Raw genomic sequence first — 24405 nt, forward strand, 5'->3', positions numbered from 1 at the left:
CAGGATTTGCTTTTCAGCTTCCATGCATAGTCTCCTGAACACTCTTGGATAGACATCAGTGACAATGGAACAGAGCTCTTACAATGACATTAGTTGCACACTTACGAACCTCAATTGATGACAAAATAGGAAAGTTGTCTATGGTCCTATCCTCCACTGACTTAACTAGGGCAGTGGTTAGCCAGTCACCAAACTCACCCTGGGAGAAGGCATTACATTCCACCCAGGGTATCTTGTAATTTAACTGTGACTCTCGTGTATTAGAACTAATTTCCAGAATTGTTTTAAGAGGTCCCGTAGAAAATGGGAATGCTTCAGAATTCACTTCAAACCTTAAAATGCATCAAATAGCATTAAACTGAAGTCTCTTTGTTCTACAGCCATCCATTTCATTTACAATGATCACAGTGAAATCTTTAAATGTTAGAGGAAATTTGAGATTCCTTTGAATAGTTCTCATTTACTTTCTTGCAAACTTACTATCTTATAAATTATCTGCAAGTAATACACTAGCTTAATAGTAAAAGTGCTAAAAGACCAAACTATAAATTATCAGGTTTCTTCTTGGACAATTTGGAAAAGATTTTCTGAAATAATTAGCAAATAATAGAAACATTGCACCAAAAAATACTGTGAACATTAAAATAAAGCTTGTTACTAAGATCTAGGAGTTTTGCTTGTTTCAATGCCAAATGGTCACTGGAGGGAAAACAGCAACAAGAACAGTAATTCTGCATTAAAATTCTATTTGCTCTTTAAGTATTTTAATGTAAATTCATTTGTACATTACTTGTTAAATAATGGTAAAAATGTATTTCACTCTTTTTCAAAAAAGATTTAATTTTCACTTGATTTATCTTAAAGTTTGATTACTTAAATTTTAACTTTGTTGATATGACTCAAACCTTGATTCCAGAATTCCTCTACTCAGTTTAACTTTACAATCTTATATTGGCAAATCTGTTCTTAAAATTACTCAAATTGATGCCATAGAAGTATGTAAATATTGTCTAAATGTTATGGCTGCAATTAATTTCATAACTACAATTCTTAAGAAGCTAGTTTTTTCCCCAAACTGTATATTCTTCTAGATTTCTTTAATATTCTTAACTTCTAAAAGTTGCAAGATTGTAGTACAGAATGAGACCATTTAAGCTGTCATTCTTGGGCACTTTACATCAGCCCAGCAAACTGATTCCTCTGTGCTTTGCTTTCTACATGAGGCATATGAACAGTGTGAACTGCAAATATTAGAAAATCTGACTTCACCATTTCAGCATATTTTCTCATGCAAATGCCATATAAATAATTATAACTGGCTTCAGTCTTTTAGCTGAATTATTTAAAAAGTTATTTTTTTCATAAAGTAACATTATTCTGGAATGTTTGGATATTTTCATAATGAAATTTCATACTGCAACTGTACTTTCACTGATTTATCCTACAAAAATAGAATTTTTTTAAAAAACAGTAATTCAAACATTAAGTCTCTATGTAGGATTAGGATTTAAACGTATGGTTTGTGTTTTTTTTAAACCATTAACCATTTTCTTTTGAAGGCAATAATGAAAGGTTAAGAACACATGCTGTACAAAGCTCATTTACCAGAGCTATTTTAAAAACCTTTGACTCAGTTTTTCAATCAAATCAACTATTCATCTCCATGCTTCTGGAAATATTTGGTACAGTCAATGTAGGATGGAAGATTTCCAACATCAAACCGGCCACTTACATGATGAACAAACACTGGTTTCCTGCAATAGGAAAAGAAAATCATAGCGGCTAACATAAAAGTGAAAGTGAAATAACAGTTCCTTGAAACAATCTCTCACCTTGAGTAGACCCAATGTAAGTAATGGCCAGGTGCATCCTTCTCTTCCAAGGGTGAATTCTATCAAAAATAAAATGTTTTTATTAAAGTAGTAACTAAATAAATTGTCAATATGAACAATTTGCCAAGAAAAATAAGTGAAAGGGAAATACTACAGAGGAATCTTTGAATCAATTAGATGAATTTATGCAGGTGGCACTTTAGATTCATTCCTTGAATGGGTACAACTAATGGCATGTTTAAGTTCAGGAGGCCCAGCTTTAATTCATTTATAGATTGTAGTCCAACATGATGCTTACGGAAGGTACTTGTAGACTGTCGTGTATCTAATATGTCTTGTTTGGCTAATAAGTGAGATGTACAGAAATGCTTCAGGAATAATCAGTTGACAATAGATATTCAAACTATTTGCAATTTCAGAGAGAGAGTCAGGCAGAGATGTATTCTGTCAACCATGCTGTTTAATTCTGGGGAACAGAGAATAATGAAAATAATCCTAGAGAGATGTGGCAGCATCATGTGAGGCAATAGCATAGGGAATTGTAATTTTTGTAAAGATTTGTAGCTAAGGTTGCGGTTCAGGTTGCAAGTTTGCCTGCTGAGCTGGAAGATTTGTTCTCAGACATTTTGTCACTACACTGGGTAACATCATCACATAAGCATCTGTTGAAGTGCTGGTGTTCTGTCCCACTTTCTATTTGTGTGGCTTGGTCTGTTGTGGTTGGTGATATCCCTTCCAGTTCTTTTTCTGATCAGGATCCTTGGCAGAAGTGGTTATGCAGAGGTTGGAATGAGCAGCCCTCTCCACAATCCAGCCCAAGCTTTGGATCTGCTACGTGGATGACACGTATCATCACAAAACAGAACAAATAAGAAACCCGCAAACAGAAACAATATCCTTACTAGTTCACCAAAGAGGAAGAGAACAACAATAGACTCCCCTTCCTAGATGTCACAGTGGAATGGAAAGCTAATGGAGAGCTGTAGATCAGCATCTACAGGAAAGTGACACACACAGACCAGATACTCAATACAGGAGCAATTACCCCAAACAGAGCTGCATCAGGGCATTATTTAAATGAGCCACAACACTCTGAAGCACCCAGGAACTATGCGATGCTGAAGAAAGACACCTATATAACATACTGAAGAACAGCTACCAATAGGTCACAGTCCGCTGATTCTTACACAATAAACCTAAACAAGAACAACACAACGCACCCAGAGACTCTAGCTACACTGCCATACATTAAAGATATCTCAGATGATAATCAGACTACCCTGGCCCCTTGACATGGTAGCCCATAAACCTACCAACATACTGAAACAAGTCTTGATGAATCTAAAGGACCCTGTACCAACAACTGGCAGAATGAATGTCATATACAAAATACCCTGCAAGGACTGCAACATTACATCAGACAGACTGGTGGGATATAAGAACACAAACTAGCCACCAAAAGACCAACTATCACTCGTATCCCTACACACAGGGAGACCAGTTTGACTGGGACAATGCATCCATCCCAGGACAGGCTAAACAAAGACATGCACTAGACATGCATAGTGCCCTGGCATTCAAACTGGAGCTCAGTCAACAAACACATCGATTTGGACCCTATGTACCAACCTCTCGACAAAGAACCAGGAGGATCACCCACCACAACAGACCAAGACGCATAAATAGCATGCGGAACTGAAACCAGTGCTTCACCGGATACTCACTGATGTTACCTAGCATGGTGAAAAAATGTCTGAGAACAAATCTTCCAGCTCAGCGAACAAATTCACAACCTAAGCATAGGGAATCTTTGGTATGTGGAGAAAGTGAGGACTGCAGATGCTGGAGATCAGAGCTGAAAATGTGTTGCTGGAAAAGTGCAGCAGGTCAGACAGCATCTTGGATCTGCTTTTCTCTTTAACAGTCAATCCACCAGTACCTCCAGATTTTGCTCCTTGGATGCTGCCTGACCTGCTGCGCTTTTCCAGCAATCTTTGGTATGTGGACAACATCACACCAGGCCAGAACAAAAGAGATGGAAACCATGTCAGGCCTACTCAAAATACACAGCAAGGGCAGAATATTTCCCTCCCTGATGTGGAATTTTAAAAAATAGAATTCTCGACCTCATGAAAACCTGCACAATTTACCCTCGGTGATTTCAGAACCTCATCTTTAAATATTGACTGTCTTCTTATTCCTGAAGAAGGGCTTATGCCCAAAACGTCAAATCTCCTTGGATGCTGTCTGACCTGCTGCGCTTTTCCAGCAACACATTTTAAGCTCTGATCTCCAGCATCTGCAGACCTCACTTTCTCCTCCTGTCTTATTTCAATGCCTTCTCATATCATTAATACCCCAAGTCACCCTATTTACACTGCACTTCCAATTCTCTAGCTTAAGAAACTAGGTAGTGGGGGAAAAAAAAATCAAATAGGTGCCTGACAGCTGCAGCTTGTCAAATGTCTATCGTAGTCTTCAAACAACTACTTCTGCACAATATCTGCATTCTCCACGGCCATGATCCTCGACTATCTGTCTAGGCAACTGGGATTGGCAAAGCAGCAGGCTCACCAGATCATCATGCCTGTTCTAGGTCTTCAATACTTGGACCTCAATGATTTAGGTGCTTCTGCCAGGACACATTGAGCAGAGGCACATGCATCTGCACATGACATTTTTGCACTAACATGCAGACGTGCATCTGATAGTTTTTAATTTGCCTGAGTGGATAATGTGAGTGTCAGCCCTTGCCAGGACATTATTCTTTCATACTGGGAATTGGAGAATAGCAGAGTGAATGCTGGACCTTAAAGTTAGCCTGGAAGACTGCAAAAGATCACGGACCTTCTTGTGGCACTGCTGAGCATCTGAGGTTATTGATCCATGCTGCAAGTTAAATCCGGAATGGTCGTATCTGGTGATGTGGCCTCTTGTGGTGGTTCTTTGTCTGCCTTTCTCTTTAACAATCAATCCACCTGTACCTCCAGATTTGTGTTCTGGAACAGGGATCAAGCTTGCCTTTCTTTTGAGAGATTTCTTCAATGTTCAGGGTCAAGCAGCAATGTCAGGAGTCAGGATTGGTTTATAGTGTCTGAAACGGTGTGCAGCTATGCTTCAGATACAATACCAGAGACGTAGAAACTGCTGGATCTCACCATTGGCGAGTCTCACCACAAGATTGAGAAATGCACCCAACATCTCACTTGCATAAATAATTAAGTTTACATCGCAAGATTGTGAGAGAAACTATGACCTGGGTCGTGGGTGTACAGTATACCATGAAACTTGTTCACCACATTAAGGCTGCAAATAGTAAAACTCAGCCTCAAGTCATGAGCATACGTGAAGCAATAACCAGCATTATTGGTCTAAGTGGCAATGGAAAAGTCAAGATTGGAAAAGTCAAGATTGGAAGCACCGCAGCAGAGACATTGGACAGTTTGCAGCATCTTGGCTCGAAGATAAAGTTCAAAATTACATCAAAGAATAAAATACAGGTTAGTTGAGCTACAAAAAAAGGCATGACTTAAGTTCTGTTTGTAAATTCAAACACATCAGCATGAAACTGCAAAACATCACGTACAATCATCAGCATGGAATGCTGCACTCAATAGATAGAAGTGGTTGTATTCTGAAAAGAGGTTTTGAAATGTGGGTATAGTGCAGGATGCTCAGTCTAACGTGGATGGGCAAAAAGACATATGAGTGGATGTGATCAAAAGCAGAAGTTCAGAAATCCAGTGTTGTAAGTACAGTAAGAGAGAGACAGCTAAGCACAGTCATTGGAATTGTAGGTCTGACAGCCTGGTTCTGGCAATAACTGAAGGAGAAATTAAGGGTAACCAGAGGTGAAGAAGAAAAAGCAGATGAATGGATAATACTGAGACATGGACGAAGGGTGTCTGAAGAAAACCAGAGAAGAGATAGCTTACAGTGACAATGAACAAAAACGCAGTTGTTAAAATGTGCTAAATCTACAAATATTTTTTGTAGATTTACAAATCGCCAAGTATTTTTTGAAAGCATAAAATCCCAGTATCATCTAACTTGCTAATATTAAAACGGTGACTACATTTCAATTTTATTAATCACCTGTGACGTACTAAAAAACGTTTTTTTAAAAAATGCTATACAATGAAGTTTTTGTTTCTATATCGGAATACATCCATACTTAGAATTCTAAATTAAAAGGAAGATACTTAGATACAGAATATTGTTGATCAAAAATATATATAGTCAACCCATCATCCTCCTGTCTCCTTTGTAGGATTAAGTACTGTAGAAAATCATAATTTGCATACAATATCTACATGCTCCATTAGTAGATAAATGGGCCGCGATACAATTATTCAATGTGTTAAACGACACATCCTGATGTTTATACTCCAGGTCTAGTTGTAATAATTTCAAATAAACTGATCAAGGTCTTATTTTTAGAAAAGTTCAGCTTACTTGTTTTTCTTGAAGAAATTTCGCAATCAGAGGTATTGTGCTTTTTGAATATACATAGAAGCATGGACACTGGAAGACAGAAAATTTAAGTGGATATTGAATTCTTAGTTTACACATTTCCAGTACAATGTGTATTTACCATGATAAATAGCTTTCCCAAAATAATTCAGATATTGGAACAAGTTACTTCAGTACAGCAGGATTATGCTTCAGTAGAAAGTGATTCTTTTGAAGATTTTTTTAAATTAAAAGAATAAAAGGTATATACAACAAATATCAAAGATAAGGTAAAAATCTTACAGCTCTGCGAGACGTTGTTTCAGTTGAGCTGGGTTTTTCTTTAAATGCAGTTACTCGGAACTCTTCATCAGTTTCTAAAATGCCAAACTTTGTTGTTTCTGCTGAGAGGATAAGTTATGATAGATAATTTTCCTCAAAAGTGAGTTCAGTAAAGAAAAGAACTTTGTAATAAATTATGAATTGACCTTCATCTTTGCAAAAGTAAGATAGAACCAAACTGTTGTCACAATTAATACTCTGCAACTCAGTGAATCGTGCAAGAACGACAGATAGGCTAAAGTCTTCATAGAATAGTGTGTCACTGGAAAAAAAAGCATCAAAGTAGTAATCAAAACATACAATGCATTATTAGAACTTCAAAGTAAATTAAGTTTCCCATATTTATCACTTAGCAACTTCAAGATTTTCTATTTTCGATCTTGAATAAATTTTCAGTTCATTCTAAATTACATTGTCTCCCAACTAAGCGAATCCAATTCATCATCCAAATCCTTGCTGGTTAGCACTGCTGCCTCCCTGCGCCAGGGACTCAGTTGGATTCCAACTTTGGCCAACAGTCTGTGTGGAGTTTGCACTTTCTCCCCATGTCTGTGTGGGTTTCCTCCAAAAGTCCAAAGATGTGTAGATTAGATGAATTGGCCATGTTAAATTGCCCATAATGTTCAGGGCTGTGTTGGATAGATGCATGGTCAGGGGAAATGTAGAGTAATAGGGTAGGGGAGTGGGTCTGGATGGGATACTCTGAGGGTTGGTGTGGACTTGGGCCAGATGGCCATTTTCCACACTGTAGGGATTCTATGAAAGAAAGTAAGTGCAAACTACATGAGTCAACAGTGGTGGGTAAGTTGTTGGAGGGGATTCTCAGAGTTAGGATCTACATGCATTGGACAAGTAAGGTCTGATTAGAGATATTCAGCTTGACTTTGCACCTGGGAAATTAAGTCTGACAAACTTGATTCAGTTTTTTGAGGATGTAACAGAAAAGATTGATGAAAACAGAGCGGTAAATATTGTTTACTTGGACTTTAGGAAAAGTCTTTGACAAGGTTCCATATATGGAATCCAGGGGAGATAGCTAAATTGATACAAGATTGACTTGAGGGTAGAAGTGAGGGTGGATGAAGGAGGCTATTGTTCAGACTTTAAACCTATGACCAGCGGCATGCCAAAGGATTAGTGCTGGGTCCACTGTTATTCAAATCATTCATGTAAATGATGATCAAGACTAAAGGAGGCTTGGTTAGTACATTTATGGATGACACCAAGATTGATGGTATAGTGGGCAGTGAAGAAGGTTGTCTAAGAGTACAATTGGATTTTGATCAACTGGTCCAGTGGACAAGGAGTAATAGATGGAGTTTAATTCAGACAAATGGGAGATGTTGCATTTTGGTAAGACAAACCAGAGCAGACCTCACAATTAATGGTAGAGCCGTGGGGAGTGTTGTCAAATAGAGAGACCTAGGGGTGCAAGTACGTAGTTCCTTGAAAGTGACGTCACAAGTAGACAGGGTGATGAAGCTGGCATTTGGCAGACTTGCATTGAGAACAGTCATAGGGATATCATGTTACACCTGTACAAGACATTGGTAAAGCCATATTTCGAGTACTGCATACAATTCTGGCCGCCCTGTTATTAAAATGGAAAGGGTGCAAAATGGATTGACAAGGACGTTACTGAAACTAGAAATTAAGGAGAGACTGAGACTTTTTTCCCTAGAGTGTAAGAGGTTGAGAGATGACCTTTTAGAGGTTTATCAAATCAGAAGAGGCATAGATAATGAAAATAGTCAAGGTCTTTACCCCAGGGTAGGGGAGTGCAAAACTAGAGGGCATACTGAGGTGAGATGAGATGAGAAAGATTTAAAAGGGACCTGAAGGGCAAAATTTTCCATAGAGAATGGTGTATATATGGAAAAGCTGCCAGAAGTGGTAGAGGTCTGCACAATTACAACCTTTAAAATACATTTGGGCAGGTACATGGATAGGAAGGGTCCAGAGGGATATGGGCCAAATGCAGGCAAATGGGACTAGTTCAGTTTAGGAAACCTGGTTGGCATGAATGAGTTGGGCTGAAGGGCCTGCTTCCATGCTGTATGACTCTGACTCTCATGTTTTTGCATTTTGATGCTGTGATTCAGATTACTGGCAAATGTGGCAGCATTAGCAGACCTTAAGAAAAACATGTTGCGGTTTTGAAAGCTTGTGTGGATTAAATGAGAAGCAAACTCTGGAAAAATAAAATGATGTACATTTTTCAAATACTATTTAAATTTATACATTAGTTTGGGAAAATGAGAATTATATCAAGACTTTAGTGGGAGAATAACACAACTAAAATTAATCCTATGGCTAAGCAAAAATTTTTGGAAAAAACATTGACCATTAATTGTGACATATGAAATAATGAGAAGAGCAAGAACAAGCAAAGGAAAATGAAAATGGCAGATAAAAATATTGATTAAGTACAGCAGCTACGGGATGCCATTTTAAGCTATACGAATAGTAGACATTGAGATAAAGACCAGACAGCTTCTTTAAAGGATAAACTGGGAAGCAATAGTATAAAATTGCAGTTTGATGAATTTTTTTCATTTGAATCAATAATACACTTATTACAGGTCAATGCTCACTATTATCCCATGAGCCAAAGGGAAACATTAAATGTACTGAAATTTTTATTCTAAAATTGAACATCCTTTCAATTTGCAACTTTGTTTAATATGTAAGTATATATATTTTTACCTTACTCGACAATTTGCCCTGGTTCAAATTTTTAAACACTATTCTGTTTAGCCTTTACTGTCTACTATGTTATTGCTTACCCGCCTAGGACCAATACATGATCATTGATGTTAAACTGAGTAATGGCAAGTTGAAGACAAGCTACAGCACCCAACCGTTCCTGTGGGGAGGAAGTGTAATTTTTAAAACTGTTCAGATCATTGAGTTACAACTTTCACTTTAATTAACTCTGCCTGTAAAGTATAGGTAAAATATAAACTTTTATTCTTCCAAGTTTTAAATCCATTTAATAAATAACAGTTAATAAATGAAAATTCTATAATTGTAGACAAGTTTTCCCTCACTGGGAATTTGAGAAAAGTTTTCCTGCACAATAACTTTAGTTGAGGTTTAGTTAAATCCCTTTTAAATTGTTCTTAACCTAAAATTTACAGCTCCTTTATGCAACTATAGTAAGAAACCCAACACAAGTCCATACTGCTGATTTAATTACAATAAAATAATATCCTCCTTTAGCTGACAGTAACTAACAGGCTTGAACTGCCACATTCAGTTATTTCAGAAAGTAACACTCATCATACACTCATCTGGTGGCATGGTGGCTCAGTGATTAGCACTGCTGCCTCACAGCGCCAGGGACCTGGGTTCGATTCCAGCCTCAGGTGACTGTGTGGGTTTCCTATGGGTGCTCCAGTTTCCTCCCACAATCCAAAGATGTGCAGGTTAGGTGAATTGGCCATGTCAAATTGCCCATAGTGTTCAGTGATGTGTAATTTGGTGCATTAATCAGGGTTAAATGTAGAGTGGTAGGGTAGAGGAATAGGATTTCAGTGGGATATGCTTCGGAGGGTTGATGTGGACTTGTTGGGCTGAAGGGCCTGTTTCACACTGTAGGGATGCTCTACCATAGGACAGAATCAAAAATCAGAATTCAGAAAATAAAACTCAAGTTAATAATACAATATACAAGTGCATTTCAAGGTAGTATCAACCATCTACAATTCAATCTCAATTTATAATTTGATCTAAAAAGAATGACCTATTACAACTTTGTTAGTTCTATCTAGGTGTTACCTGTATAGGTTACCTTGTATCATCCTGATTTGAAACTAAATTGAAGTGCAGTGAAGATCTTTTATGAGTAAAGAATTTTCCTTCCATCACTGCCCATACTCTGTATCCACATTTCCTGAATAGATTGAACTTTTACAAGATACAGTCTTAATCAGCTGAAGTTTAACCATGTCTAGAAACTAACTGTATCTAATGTTACTGAAAATGTTTGTTCACCTTTATACGTTATATATCTGGGCCTTTGAAGTTTTATCACTTACCTCATTGCTTCTTGTTCCATCACTTAGAACTTTAACTCGTTGAAACTTCTTTGCCCATTCTTCAAACTTCACATAATAAAGATCATTTGTCTGCAAAGATTATTATTAGATAGCAATTACTAACAATAACCATGAGTGTGATACCTTTATAGTATCTGCTCATTATATGCCTTTAAGTCAGTTTTATATTTGACCTTCTTTTGTAAAGAGGAGAAAATAGGTCACAATTATACAAGTTCAAATTTCGTTTTGTTCCTTCCATACCACCATTTTCCTGTTTATTTGCTTTCCTTTTTGTGGACCAGTTAATGGAGTAGAAAATCCACTTTTACCGGAAAATAAATCAGTGTTGATGGTAGCATTTTGAATAGACAAACTACAAGAAAAGAATAATTCATTTCTTTTTCTTCATGTATCCTATATATGTTTAAATATAATCTCATTTTGAATGTCCTCATTTGAATTTACAATTTCAAGCTTATCTCAAAAATTATATTAATAATATCTTAAGTTGTTCAAACAAAATATAATTTCAGTGCAGTATTTCAATACTACTGTCAAACAGAAGCACCAAAGTCTATTACTTCTTCTAATTTTACCTAACAAGATTAAAAATGTTACATTCTTCCCCTTTAAGATCCACAGGTGTACTTTCTGTCTTCCTGAAATATATTACATTCACTGTTACAATATTATCAAGTTTAGTGTTATCTGCAGACTTTGACATTATGCCCTAGCTAACTAAATCCAGGTCATTACTGTAGCTGAAGGCACTTTACACAATTAAGGCTGTGCATTTTCAAATGATTAAAATAAAAACATACAATAACATAAACTTCATCAATGCAGTCAATTTTTTCTATTGCTGACATCCAATGGCTGATAAGTGCCTTATTTCCTACTGGTAGAAGGGGCTTGGGAATGCCACAGAGATGTTTGAAATGTCCACTTCTATCATTCTGTAGGTCACGATTCAATCTTGTACCATAGCCAGCAGCCAGAATAACAGCCTTCATGTTTTCTGTGCAGTCTGCCCTGCTGAAGAAATGTTTTAGATAAAGGTTAGCTATTGTGTGATGTTACCATCACATTAAACAATATATGGACTTTTCTTATTAATGGAGAACTGCAGGAGTCTATTCTATATTAGTTATTGTACACATTGTACTCCATTTTCTCTTTTCTTCTACTTAATATAAAAATTAATTTTCTAATCTGTTACCGACCTCTTGATTCACATTGACATTCCATACAATTCAGGCATTATACAATCTAGCCCTGGAGTATCTCTGAAGGGACACACAAGTCATGAACTGCTTTTCTAATAACACGGTGTACATAACAACAAATAAATTGCAGCAGTTCAAGAAACTGACTCACCACCATCTTCTCAAGGGAAATTAGAAATGAGCATTAAATGCCAGTCTATCCGATGAGGCCCACATCCCATTAAATAATAAATTAAAGATTATACAGTTAATACCCAACTAAAATCAATAATTTGATTCTTCATAAATAAAGATATATCAATACAAAACTGTTAAATTAAACTGATAAGAGAATACTTTCCAGACCACACAAATTCTCCTGCTTAACCTGACTGGGATTCTGATTTCATCAGGGAAATTTTAAAAATCTGTAGTAAAATATTTGTTATCCAGCATGCTTGGGAAAATGATAGCAGTGGTTAATCAAAAATGCTGGTTAACGAGAATTACATTACTTCAGACACAAGACAACGCCTTCCTCTGTCTTTGAGGTGAGAAGGGAAATCTGGACAGGCAAATACTCCAGCACAAGGCAGCACAGGAAAATCCCCACAATTGGTATCACTACTTTCAAACTGGCTTTTTAAAATATCAAGGTCTTAGTTGCTCAATTTATCTTTGTTCATGATTTGGAGATGCCGGTGTTGGACTGGGGTGAACAAAGTTAAAAATCACAATACCAGGTTATAGTCCAACAGGTTTATTGGAAGCACACTAGCTTTTGAAGCGACACTCCTTCATCAGGCTCCAAAAGCTAGTGTACTTCCAATTAAACCTGTTGGACTATAACCTGGTGTTGTGTGATTTTTATCTTTGTTCAGGCACAGTAATCAAAACTGACCAAAATGTCAATGCAAAATTTAAGAACAACTGCAATCCACTGTTTGTAATAGTTTCTTTTTCTGTTTTCTTTTTATAAACTGGTCATTTTAATTGAAAATCGAGCTGTTAAACCTTCTGCAGAGTAGAGGGGATCTAAGATGGTGGCGATCTGAGAAGATCGCACTGCAGAGCTTTGCATCGCAGCACAAGCAGTATGGTCCTTTAACCCGCCCAACCCAGGTCATCAGGATTTCTTGGGACTCTGGAAAGATCCAAGAAAGCTGGCTCCAGTCTCTCTCATGCTGCAGAAGCATGAGTCGCAGCTGGGAGACCTGGAAAAGTGGTCGGATGAGGTGGAGCATAGGGTCACAGTGGTGGTAGCTGATGCCAGTTCATCCAAGGATGAGATCCAAGCCCTGAAGATGCAGGTCCGTAATTTGCGTGTCCAAGTGGATGATCTTGAGAACAGGAGCAGGAGAAAAAAAACATTCAGATCATCAGTCTGCCTGAGGGTAAGAAAGGTGAGCAGCCTACGGAATTTGTTGAGGAATATCTTCCGAAATTCCTCGGCTTGGAGGCCGGCACGAGAGGATTGCAGATAGAGAGGGCTCACCGGGTCGCAGCGCGGAGATCGGGTCTGGACCGTCCTCTCCTGGTGCGGTTCCATCATCACCAGGATAAGGAGAGAGTCATGGAGGCTTCCAGAGTCCAGGGGAAAGATCCAAAAGCCCTAATTTATGAGGGCTCTAAGATCATGTTCTTTCAGGAATTCTCAGCGGCAGTGATCCAGGAACGAAAATCTTACGATGGCATCAAGAGGAGACTGAGGGAGCTTGGGATTCAGTACTCTGAGATATCTGACAGTACTTCGGATCACCTTAGATGGATCCATACACCTCTTTGACACATCGGAGAAGGCAAGAGACTTTGTGGACAAATTAACCTAATTTGAACAATTGTAGTATGTATAAATAGTGTTGTTTGGGTATGTGTTTATCATTCTGTAAAAGAAACTGAGGAAATCCGGTTGGAGCTTTATTTTTCTTTTTTTTTTCCTCTACTGGGCAGCACAATGGTTAGCACTGTTGCCTCACAGTGCCAGAGACCCGGGTTTAATTCCCACCTCAGGCGACTGACTGTGTGGAGTTTGCACATTCTCCCAGTGTCTGCGTGGGTTTCCTCCGGGTGCTCCGGTTTCCTCCCACAGTCCAAAACTGTGCAGGTTAGGTGAATTGACTATGCTAAATTGCCCCTAATGTTAGGTGAAGGGGTGAAATGTAGGGGAATAGATCTGGGTATGTTGCTCTTCGGAGGGTCGGTGTGGACTTGTTGGGCTGAAGGGCCTGTTTCCACACTAAGTAATCTAATCTGATAATAATATGGTGGTTAAGATGTACATTTTCAATTTCTAAGTTAAGATATACCAAAGGATGGGTGGGGTATTTATTTCCCCTTTTTTTTAAATAAAAGAATGTTTTTTATTCATGTTGATATTCTATGGGGTGTTTATTCTTTTCAGCTTGTGTTTACGGTGCAGCTCTAGCTGGGAGACGTGAAGGTGGTTGGGATGGCTAGATGCCTACTTATGGGCAGTTTGGGATGGTTAGTCGCCCCCTCTGGGCAGGGGTTGAGTTTCCCTACTCAGCGTTGTTAGTGCTTTATATGTTGGTTTTTTTTTGGTTTTGTTGTTTTTTATTCTTAATAATTTTGTAGGTTTGTTATATATAGTAGTTTTAGTTTATGTAGCTTTTATATTTGGTGGATCATGTGACACTAAGGCTCAGCAGCTTGTGATTCGGGTTCCTCCTCTCTGGAATTTAAATGTAATTGCAGAAGATTATGGCTAATGATTTGATTAATTGGTGTACCTGGAATATCAAGGGATGTCACTCACCAATTAAGAGGAAGAAGGTACTCTTGAGTCTTAGAAAGGGGAAGGTTGAAATTGCTTTGTTACAGGAGACACATTTGGATGACAAGGAGCATCTGAAATTACAGCAGAATGGCTTTGACAGAGTTTATTTTTCATCATTTAATACCTGAAGTAGGGGAGTGGCTATATTGGTTAGGAAAAATCTCCCATTTAAATTGTTGGAATGTGATAAAGACACATATGGGAGGTTTGTAATTCTTAAAGCCTTGTTAAATGGGGAAGAATATGGTGTTTTAAATGTTTACTGTCCCCCAGCTCATCCCCTTAAAGTTTTGGCAGAAGGTTTTTCTAAACTGATAAGTCTAGAGCCCCGGCACACCATTATAGGGGGAGATTTTAACTGTCTCACGGATCCCACAGTAGACGGGTTGCCCAAAGGTCCCTCAATACTCTCTGTACAAACTAAACAGTTATTGGGTCTGTGTGGGGAATTAGGGTTGGTGGACATCTGGAGGTGTCTCCATCCTACAGGTATGGATTTTACGTTTTTCTCCAATCCACACAGATGTCACAAGAGGATTGATTTTTTTCTGACTCCTGCGGTAACCCTGGACCTGGTGGCATTTTGTACGATTGGTAATATTACCATCTCTGATCATTCTCCAGCGTACCTTATGGTTAAGATTAAGGACGTTACAGTGGGTTCAAGGTACTGGCGAATGGAACCCTTTGTCCTCATAGTTAGTAAGTTTGTGGAGTATTTCTCTTGGGAATTTCAGATGTTTCTAGATATCAACATAGGCTCAGTTGATAGCTTATGCTACGGGGTTAGTTATTTCAGATTCCACCAGTAGGAAGCGGCAGAAAGCTGAGCATCAACATCTCCTTGAAGAACAGTTGAAGACAGCCGAGAAGGCCTACTTTGACAGACCTTCGTTGGTCAAACTACAGAGGATTACAGTTCTGCGATCTGCACTAAATTCCATGCTCACGCAGATGGCAAAGAAGGAGATGGTTTTGCAAAGGTTATATGAGCATGATGAAGAGCCTGGCAAATACTTAGCATACCTTACCAGAAAAAGGAGTGCCCTACAAGCCATTATGGCGATTAGGGACGGGTTTGGGAACCTAACATGTGATTCTAAAAAGATTAATGTGGCGTTCCAGAGATTTTACTCTAAATCATACCAATCTGAGAATTGTGAGGAGGAGCAGGCCAAAATGGAATCTTTTTTATAAAAGAGATCTGAAGCTCCCGGGTGTGACTCCCGAACAACAGTCCTTCCTCAATGCCCCATTATAAGAGCAAGTAGTGCAGGAAGCTGCGAGGCAGCTTCAGAGTGGAAAGGCGCCCGGACCTGACGGACTTCCCAGTGAATTCTATAAGGAATTCATACATATACTGTCAGGCCCATTGCTGAATATGTTTAATGATTCATACAGTCATGATGGTCTCCCACCATCTCAGAGAGGCCAATATTTCACTTATCTTTAAAAAAAAGGGAAGGACTCCGAAGAATGTGCTTCATACAGGCCCATCTTGCTCTTAAATGTGAACTTCAAAATCCTTTCTAAGGCTGTCACGTTAAGGCTGGAGACTGTGTTACTCTCTATTATTAAAGAGGATCAGACAGGTTTAAAAAGGGCCGCAGATCCTCCAATATCGTTAGGAGACTGCTTAAAGTAATTCAAGCATGCCAACAGCACTCAATACAGGGACTGGTGATTTCTTTAGATGCAGAGAAGGCATTTGACCGAGTTGTGTGGCCGTACCTTTTGTATACTCTAGAGCAGTTTGGTTTGGGCGAAATCTTCATAAGATGGGTAAAGGTTCTCTATAGTGTACCTCTCGCAGCGGTCATTACCAACGGGGTATGATCAAGTAATTTTAATATTTTTAGGGGCAGCTGGCAGGGCTGTCCCCTTTCACCACTGCTTATTAAGTTGGTGACTGAACCATTCGTGGGGGACATTCGTGGGGATCCCAATATATCAGCTCCAAAAGTGGGGTCAAAATTACATAAGATCTCGTTGTATGCAGACGATGCCCTAATTTTTTTTGACAAATCCAGCAGTTTCAGTGCCTCGCCTGATACAATGCTTTCACGCGTTTGGCACTTTTGCAGGGTATAAGATTAATTTTACTAAATCAGAGGCTATGCCTATGGGTGGTCTTACGAAGGAGCTAGCTCTTGAGGGTGACTATAGATTCCCATTTAGGTGGTCACTTTATATCATCAATTGGGGGGTGCCACCTCAGATGAGTCTGATCGACTTTGCCAGATGTGGGAAAGAGAGTTGGGTATTGAAGTTTCCTCAGAGGCATGGAAGGATATTTGGAAGAATGCAAGGAAGATATCAGTTTGCAATGAGACCCATGCTTTATAAGTGAAGATTCTCCACAGGGTCCACTTAGTTTCAGACTGTTGTCAAAATTTAAACCAGGGGTATCTTCAGCATGTCCCAAGTACAAGGTCTGCACGGGCACTCTTACCCACTGTCTTTGGTCTTGCGATAGGCTTCAAATATATTGGAGTGCTGTGGTGTGCGCAATGGAGAGGATTGTGGTGTAAGGGTGAAGAAGGACCCTATCTCTCTCTCTCCTTTTGGGCCTACCCACTGTATTTCCTACAGCCATGCGTAAGAAAAAACTTTTCAATATTCTCATGTTCTGTGTAGGAAAGAATATCTTGCTCAGGTGGATATCTGAAAAACCCCGGACCTGTCGGGTTGGCAGATGATTGTTATGGATCATAATCCCCTGGATTTTCTCACAAATACGGGACACCACAAAACTGAGAATTTTTACAAGACATGGCAGTCCTTTTTGAAATACCTTGACACAGATTTATCTGCCACCACTAACAAGGGCTTTTATATAGCAGTTAACGATTGTGTTTCACGAGTCCAATAATCTAGGGAGGAGGAACTGTGAATGTATGAGCGTTTTGTTTGGCTGGGCTGAGTTATTTCTATTTATTTGTTTGTTGTTGGTTATTTATTTATTTAGTTAAATAGCTAGTTTAGTTTTATTTTAATTCTTTTTTTTATATATAATTATACATTTGTACATGAGGGTGGGTTGGGGTTTTTTGTTATTTGGGTTTTTTTGTGCTGTTTTGAATTGCATTGTTTTGTACTTGTAATATTAAAAAATCTATTTTTTCTCTATAAAAATATATTATGAAAAAAAATTTCTGCAGAGTAGAAAGATTGCTAAAGCCGTCTGTGTACAACACTGATTTTATGTCAGTGCTGCCATTTTGGAGTTTCATACTCCAGCTGATGTCCTTTCTTAAACTTAGAACAGAGAAGATAGAACATTACAGCGCAGTACAGGCCCTTCAGCCCTCAATGTTGCACCAAACTGTGAAATGAATCCAAAACCCATCTAACCTACACTATTCATTTTTACCCATATCTCTATCCAATGATAATTTAAATGGCAACTCTACTACTGTTGCAGGCAGTGTGCTCCACATCCTTCTACTCTGAGTAAAGATACTACCTCTGACATCTGTACTATAATCTACCACCCCTCAGTTTAAAGCTATGTCCCCTTGTACTAGCAATCACGATCCGGGGAAAGATGGTCTCACTGTCCGCTCTGATTACCTTTTATGTTTCAATTAAGTCACCTCTCAACCTTGTTCTCTCTCACAAAAACAGCCTCAAGTCCCTCAATCTTTCCTCATAAGGCTTTCCTTCTGTTCTAGGCAGCATCCTACTAAATCTCCTCCAAACCTTCCTCAGTGCTCCACAGCCTTCCTATGATGCAGTGACCAGAACTGTACACAATACTCCAAGCATGTTCCCACCAGAGTTTTGTACAGCTGTAGAATGACCAATGGTTCCTAAATTCAATCCCTCTAAAAGCTAACATACCATATGCCTCCTTCTGTAAATATTTTTGTTGAGAAAAAGACTGATTTTTTTTTTACAAAATTATTAAATTACTACAAAATAGTATAATAATCTTATAATAATAACAATAACAGTGATCAAACTACTATCTAGTCCACAAACAATCAAAAAGAAAAAAAAGAGAAAAAAAAAGAATTCCTGATGAAGGGCTTTTGCCCGAAACATTGATTTTACTGCTCCTTAGATGCTGCCTGAACTGCTTTGCTTTTCCAGCACCACTCTAATCTAGACCCTGACACCCAGCTCCACATTAGCAGTTTTTCTTTCTCCCTGGTATGCTGTGATCCAACAGTCCTCCTCTCTCAGGGCTTCATTTCTGCCTATCCATTTTTTTTCCACCCATCCTGTCTTTAGTAATGTCGACTACCTTTTCCTAACTACCATCAATTCTGAAGTGACACGACTCAAAGTGTTCACTTTGCTTGAAGGCAACATGGTGGCTTAGTAGTTAGCACTGCTGCCTCACAGCACCAGGGTACTGGGCTCAATTCCAGTGAAGTTTGCACATTCTCCCTGTATCTGCATGGGTTTGCTCCAATTTCCTCCCACAGTCACAAAAGATGTGCAGGTCAGGTGAATTGGCCATGCTAAATTTCCATTGTGTTAGGTGTTTTAGTCAGTCTTTGAAGAGGTGACAAGTAGGTTAGACCAGGGAAACCCAGTGGATGTGGTCTATCTAGACTTCCAAAAGGCCTTTGATAAGGTGCCACACGGGAGGCAAGGTGAGGGCCCATGGTATTCGAGGTGAGCTATTAGGATGGATTGAGGATTGGCTGTCTGACAGAAGGCAGAGAGTTGGGATAAAAGGGTCTTTTTCAGAATGGCAGCTGGTGACAAGCGGTGTCCCGCAGGGTTCAGTGTTGGGGCCACAGCTGTTCGCATTATATATTAATGATCTGGATGAAGGGACTGGGGGCATTCTAACGAAGTTTGCCGATGATACGAAGTTAGGTGGGCAGGCAGGTAGTACTGAGGAAGTGGGGAGGCTACAGAAGGATCTAGACAGTTTGGGAGAGTGGTCCAGGAAATGGCTGATGGAATTCAACGTGAGCAAATGCGAGGTCTTTCACTTTGGCAAAAAGAATAAAAGCATAGACTACTTTCTAAACGGTGAGAAAATTCATGAAGCCAAGTACAAAGGGATCTGGGAGTGCTAGTCGAGGATTCTCTAAAGGTAAACATGCAGGTTGAGTCCATGATTAAGAAAGCGAATGCAATGTTGTCACTTTTCTCAAGAGGGTTGGAATATAAAAGCACCGTTGTGCTACTGAGACTTTATAAAGCTCTGGTTAGGCCCCATTTGGAGTAGTGTGTCCAGTTTTGGTCCCCACACCTCAGGAAGGACATACTGGCACTGGAACGTGTCCAGTGGAGATTCACACGGATGATCCCTGGAATGGTTGGTCTAACATACGAGGAACGGCTGAGGATCCTGGGATTGTATTCATTGGAGTTTAGAAGATTAAGGGGAGACTTAATAGAAACATACAAGATAATACATGGCTTGGAAAGGGTGGACGCTAGGAAATCTTTTCCATTAGGCGAGGAGACTAGGACCCGGGGACACAGCCTTAAAATTAGAGGGGGTCAATTCAGAACAGAAATGCGGAGACATTTCTTCAGCCAGAGAGTGGTGGGCCTGTGGAATTCATTGCCACAGAGTGCAGTGGAGGCCGGGGCGCTAAATGTCTTCAAGGCAGCGATTGGTAGATTCTTGATGTCACGAGGAATTAAGGGCTACGGGGAGAATGCTGGTAGTGGAGTTGAAATGCCCATCAGCCATGGCGGAGTGGACTCGATGGACCGAATGGCCTTACTTCCACTCCTATGTCTTATGGTCTTAGGGATATGGGTCTGGATGGGTTCCTCTTTAGAAGGTCGGTCTGGACTTGTTGGGCCAAATGACCTGTTTTCACACTATAGGGAATCTAATCACTGATGGTTCCAGACCCGCTGGTTTTCTCTTGAAATGTCTGCTTTTGTTTTAGATTAAAAAGTGAGGTCTGCAGATGCTGGAGATCAGAGCTGAAAATGTGTTGCTGGTTAAAGCACAGCAGGTTAGGCAGCATCCAAGGAACAGGAAATTCGACGTTTTCCTGATGAAGGGCTCTGGCCCAAAACGTCGAATTTCCTGTTCCTTGGATGCTGCCTAACCTGCTGTGCTTTAACCAGCAACACATTTTCAGTTTTGTTTTAGATTTCCAGCATCTGCAATTCTTTGTTTTATTCCATTGCATTATGTATGACTTCAATAAGTGACAAATTTTGCCCCAATTCCCAATAATTTCAATGTTGTTTGGTTCTTTAGAACCTTACTCAGGTAAATGCTACCCTGATGTCAAAGGCAGTCACTCTCATCATATCTGGAGTTCAATTCTTTAGTCCATGTTTGAGCCAAGACGGTAATTAGGCTGGGAACAAATTGGTCCGGTCAGAACCCAAACTGAGCATGCAAGTACATTATTGCCAATTAAATGCCACTTGATAGTACCTTTCATTGGCTTTGAATGACTCAGTTGGTAGCACTCTTGCCTGTGAATCAGAAGATTCGAGGTTCAAGTTCTACCTCAGAACTAAAGCACAAAAATAAAGCTCACACACCAGTACAGCATTAAAGGAAAGTGGCACAATGCAAAGTAAAATCAGATATTGCTGTTAAAACTCAGCAGTCTGGCAGCATCTGTGGAGAAAAAGCAGAGTTTACATTTCAGGTCCAGTGACTTTTTAGAACAGATTGCAGTTAGGGGAAGGTTATACAGTATTATAGTACAATGTATGATGTACAACAATAATAATGTAATTATTTAATACAATTAAATACATTATGTATGCCATAAGATGAATACTAAACTGAAACAAAAACAAATCGTTGGAACGCATTCTGAGGAAGGGCCATTGGACCTGAAACATTAACTGATTTCTCTCCACAGATGCTGCTGGACCTGCTGAGCCTGTTTGGCAGTTTTTGTTTTTTGTTTCCAATTTCCAGCATCTACAGTTTTTAGATTAGATTAGATTCCCTACAGCGTAGAAACAGGCCCTTCAGCCCAGCAAGTCCACACTGACCTTCCGAAGAATAACCCACCCAGACCTATTTCCCACTGACTAATGCAGCCAACACTTTGGGCAATTTCGCATGGCCAATTCACCTGACGTGCATATCTTTGGACTGAGGAAGGAAACCGGTGCACCCCGAGGAAACCCACACAGACACGGGGAGAATGTACAAACTCCCCCGTGGGAGAGGGAGTTGAAATGTTGGGCCACGGGGCGGTGTGGTTGATTGGTGCGGGTGTCCCGGAGATGTTCCCTAAAGTGTTCTGCTAGGAGACGCCCAGTCTCCCCAATGTAGAGGTAACCGCATCGGGAGCAACGGATACAATAAATATTAGTGGATGTGCAGGTAAAACTTTTATGGACGTGGAAGGCTCCTTTAGGGCCTTGGATAGAGGTGAGGGCACAGGTTTTACAGTTCCTGCGGTGGCAGTGGAAAGTGCCAGGATGGGAGGGTGGGTTGTAGGGGGGCAGTGGACCTGACCAGGTTGTCACGGAGGGAACGGTCTTTGCGGAAGGCGGAAAGGCGTGGGGAGGGAAATATATCCCTGGTGGTGGGGTCTTTTTGGAGGTGGCGGAAATGTCGGCGGATGATTTGGTTTATGTGAAGGTTGGTAGGGTGGAAGGTGAGCACCGGGGCGTTCTGTCCTTGTTACGGTTGGAGGGGTGGGGTCTGAGGACAGAGGTGCGGGATGTGGACGAGATGCGTTGGAGGGCAACTTTAACCACGTGGGAAGGGAAATTGCAGTCTCTAAAGAAGGAGGCCATCTGGTATGTTCTGTGGTGGAATGCATCCTCCTGGGAGCAGATACAGCGGAGGCGGAGGAATTGGGAATAAGACTGTAACTTATGTTGTGTGACATCGACCTTCGCCCATCCTAGTCCAACAGCGGCGCCCCCACATCAGGGGTAGTTGCTGACTCTGGAGCAGAAATATTCAGAACTGCAGCAGTTATCGACTGTCCACAACCTTTGCAGGTTCTATTGCGGTAGGCCTTTCTTGATATCCCTTCATCAAAGCTTGAATCAAATTAGCAGTATTTGGGATGGTGCAGAACTCAATAAGAGGCCGCAATGGGTAGTGCAGCCACGGTAGAGTGTGTCTTGATAACATGCACGGAGCTGTCAAAGAGCAGGGGAGGTTGTGCGTGCAGGCAGGAGGTGGTGCGAGGGCCGTACTGACCTGGAGCCGGGGACGGACACCGAGCCAGGCAGGAGGACGGTTGGGAATCGACATTCGGGGGCTCGCTCACTCCTGCCTCCAGCGACAACACCGTTTTAAACTTTCATTTCCTACGTAAGATAACAATAACCAGAACAGACCGATTTACCTTCCACAACCCAGCACGGTTCACTGGAGCGCACCGCCAACACGACCCGCCCACTGGACCGGACCGGACCGGGAATTGAAACCGGAAACTGAAGCGGGTTGTTATGGCCCCAGAGGCTCACGGTAGTCGGTCCGTTGCTATGGTGACAGCGTCCCGTCTCCGTGGGTCGGACAAGTAACGAACAGGAGAAGGGAGGAGATCAGTTACCGACATCGCCATCTTCAGACAAGAGGTACAACAACTTTGTAGTTTACCATTTTGGCCGACAGTCTCAATCTGATTGATTGATTGATTGATTGATTTATTGTCACGTGTACCGAAGTACAATGAAACGCTTCGTTTAAGAGCGGTGCTGGATGTACATTACAAAGCGTTTGGACGGAGGCATCCGGGTAATATTGCACAGGGCGTTCTAGAGAGATCAACGTTGGCAAGATCAGCATTAGTTGAAGTTAGAATGTCCATGCAGTAGTCCAGTCACAGCTGGGAACCACCTGTCCCTGAACCCTACTGGTGCGTGTGTCTTCAGGTTTCTGTATCTTCAGCTTGCTGGAAGAGATTGTGTGAGATCGTTAATGGGGTGCGAAGGGTGTTTGATGATGTTCGCAGCCTTTTCCAACATTGGTAAGGAGCATTGTAAATGGAGACCATGGATGAAAGTTTGGTTTCTGTTATAGCCTGGGCAGAGCAATTGACATACCAGGTTATTGTGGCACCTTCAGCATCAAGCTTTGTGGGCGGCACGGTGGCTAGCACTGCTGCCTCATACCGCCAGAGACCTGGGTTCAATTCCCGCCTCAGGTGACTGACTGCGCTGAAGTTTGCACATTCTCCCCGTAGCTCCGGGTGCTCCGGTTTCATCCCACAGACCAAAGATGTGCAGGTCAGGTGAATTGGCCATGCTAAATTGCCCGTAGTGTTAGGAGAAGGGGTATGGGTGGGTTGCGCTTCAGCGGGTCGGTGTGGACTTGTTGGGCCGAAGGGCCTGTTTCCACTACTGTAAGTAATCTAATCTTTCAGTTTCACTAAAACTTCGACAAAATGTCAACCACCTTAGTCACAGTCTGTTAACTTGAGTGACATTCTGCCTACTTAAGTAACACGGACCAACTTCGGAGCAGCGAGAATCGGGAGGAGGTGACGTTGGTGTGAGATGATTGTCGGGAAGGCCGGTAAGTATATTTAAACTTCTTACCTTCAGGCCAGCAAGGGAGGAGCGAGCTAAGGACTTCTGGGAAGGGTAAGTAGAACAGGTTATATTTGCATGGTTGCGTTATCTCCCACCCATCCTCCTCCTCTAACCTAAAAAAATGTTGTGGGAGCGTGATTGACAAGGTAAGGTGAATAGTTTATTTCCTAATCCTTTTTTTCAGTAGTCACTTCAGGAGTTAGAACAGAGGGAATGGAGTGTAGGGCAGTGGAATATTCCTCCTGCAGAATGTGGGAGGTAAAGGTCACCACTAGTGT

At 40.6% G+C, this 24405-nt stretch overlaps 2 protein-coding genes across 7 annotated transcripts in view; one reads left to right on the top strand and one right to left on the bottom strand.

Moving 5' to 3' along the window:
- Window positions 1-687: 687 nt before the first annotated feature.
- Window positions 688-23021, bottom strand: zgc:136439 (uncharacterized protein LOC678627 homolog). Of its 6 annotated transcripts, none has more exons than XM_060827992.1 (9): window positions 22791-22993; window positions 11557-11704; window positions 10667-10756; window positions 9413-9492; window positions 6773-6888; window positions 6588-6688; window positions 6288-6356; window positions 1833-1891; window positions 688-1754 (listed from the first exon to the last, which is right to left on the bottom strand). In XM_060827992.1, the coding sequence occupies exons 2-9, from the start codon at window positions 11680-11682 to the stop codon at window positions 1652-1654; spliced, it is 744 nt and encodes a 247-aa protein (XP_060683975.1). In that variant the 5' UTR covers window positions 11683-11704; window positions 22791-22993; the 3' UTR covers window positions 688-1651. The 6 variants fall into 6 exon arrangements, with proteins under 6 accessions (XP_060683975.1, XP_060683971.1, XP_060683973.1 ...); XM_060827988.1 differs by having other exon boundaries at window positions 692-1754; window positions 11491-11704; window positions 22939-23021; XM_060827990.1 differs by having other exon boundaries at window positions 692-1754; window positions 11491-11701; window positions 22939-23003.
- A 113-nt stretch (window positions 23022-23134) lies between these two features.
- ankar (ankyrin and armadillo repeat containing) overlaps window positions 23135-24405 on the top strand; it is a 155555-nt gene continuing 154284 nt past the window's right edge. The window contains exon 1 of the mRNA XM_060828124.1: window positions 23135-23170. The gene's annotated coding sequence lies outside the window, so the exon portion shown is untranslated. The remainder of the gene's footprint in view (window positions 23171-24405) is intronic.

The sequence above is a fragment of the Hemiscyllium ocellatum genome, chromosome 7 (genome assembly GCF_020745735.1).
Source record: "Hemiscyllium ocellatum isolate sHemOce1 chromosome 7, sHemOce1.pat.X.cur, whole genome shotgun sequence".
NCBI classification, from domain to species: domain Eukaryota; kingdom Metazoa; phylum Chordata; class Chondrichthyes; order Orectolobiformes; family Hemiscylliidae; genus Hemiscyllium; species Hemiscyllium ocellatum.

Excerpts from the sequence above, each read along its gene's own strand:
- zgc:136439 (XM_060827988.1), bottom strand. The coding sequence starts at position 11,682 with ATGAAGGCTGTTATTCTGGCTGCTGGCTATGGTACAAGATTGAATCGT. Across the intron at positions 6,357-6,587 it reads AAACAACGTCTCGCAGAGCT|TGTCCATGCTTCTATGTATA; the intron begins GTAAGATTTTTA and ends TCTGTCTTCCAG. Across the intron at positions 1,892-6,287 it reads AATTTCTTCAAGAAAAACAA|AATTCACCCTTGGAAGAGAA; the intron begins GTAAGCTGAACT and ends TATTTTTGATAG.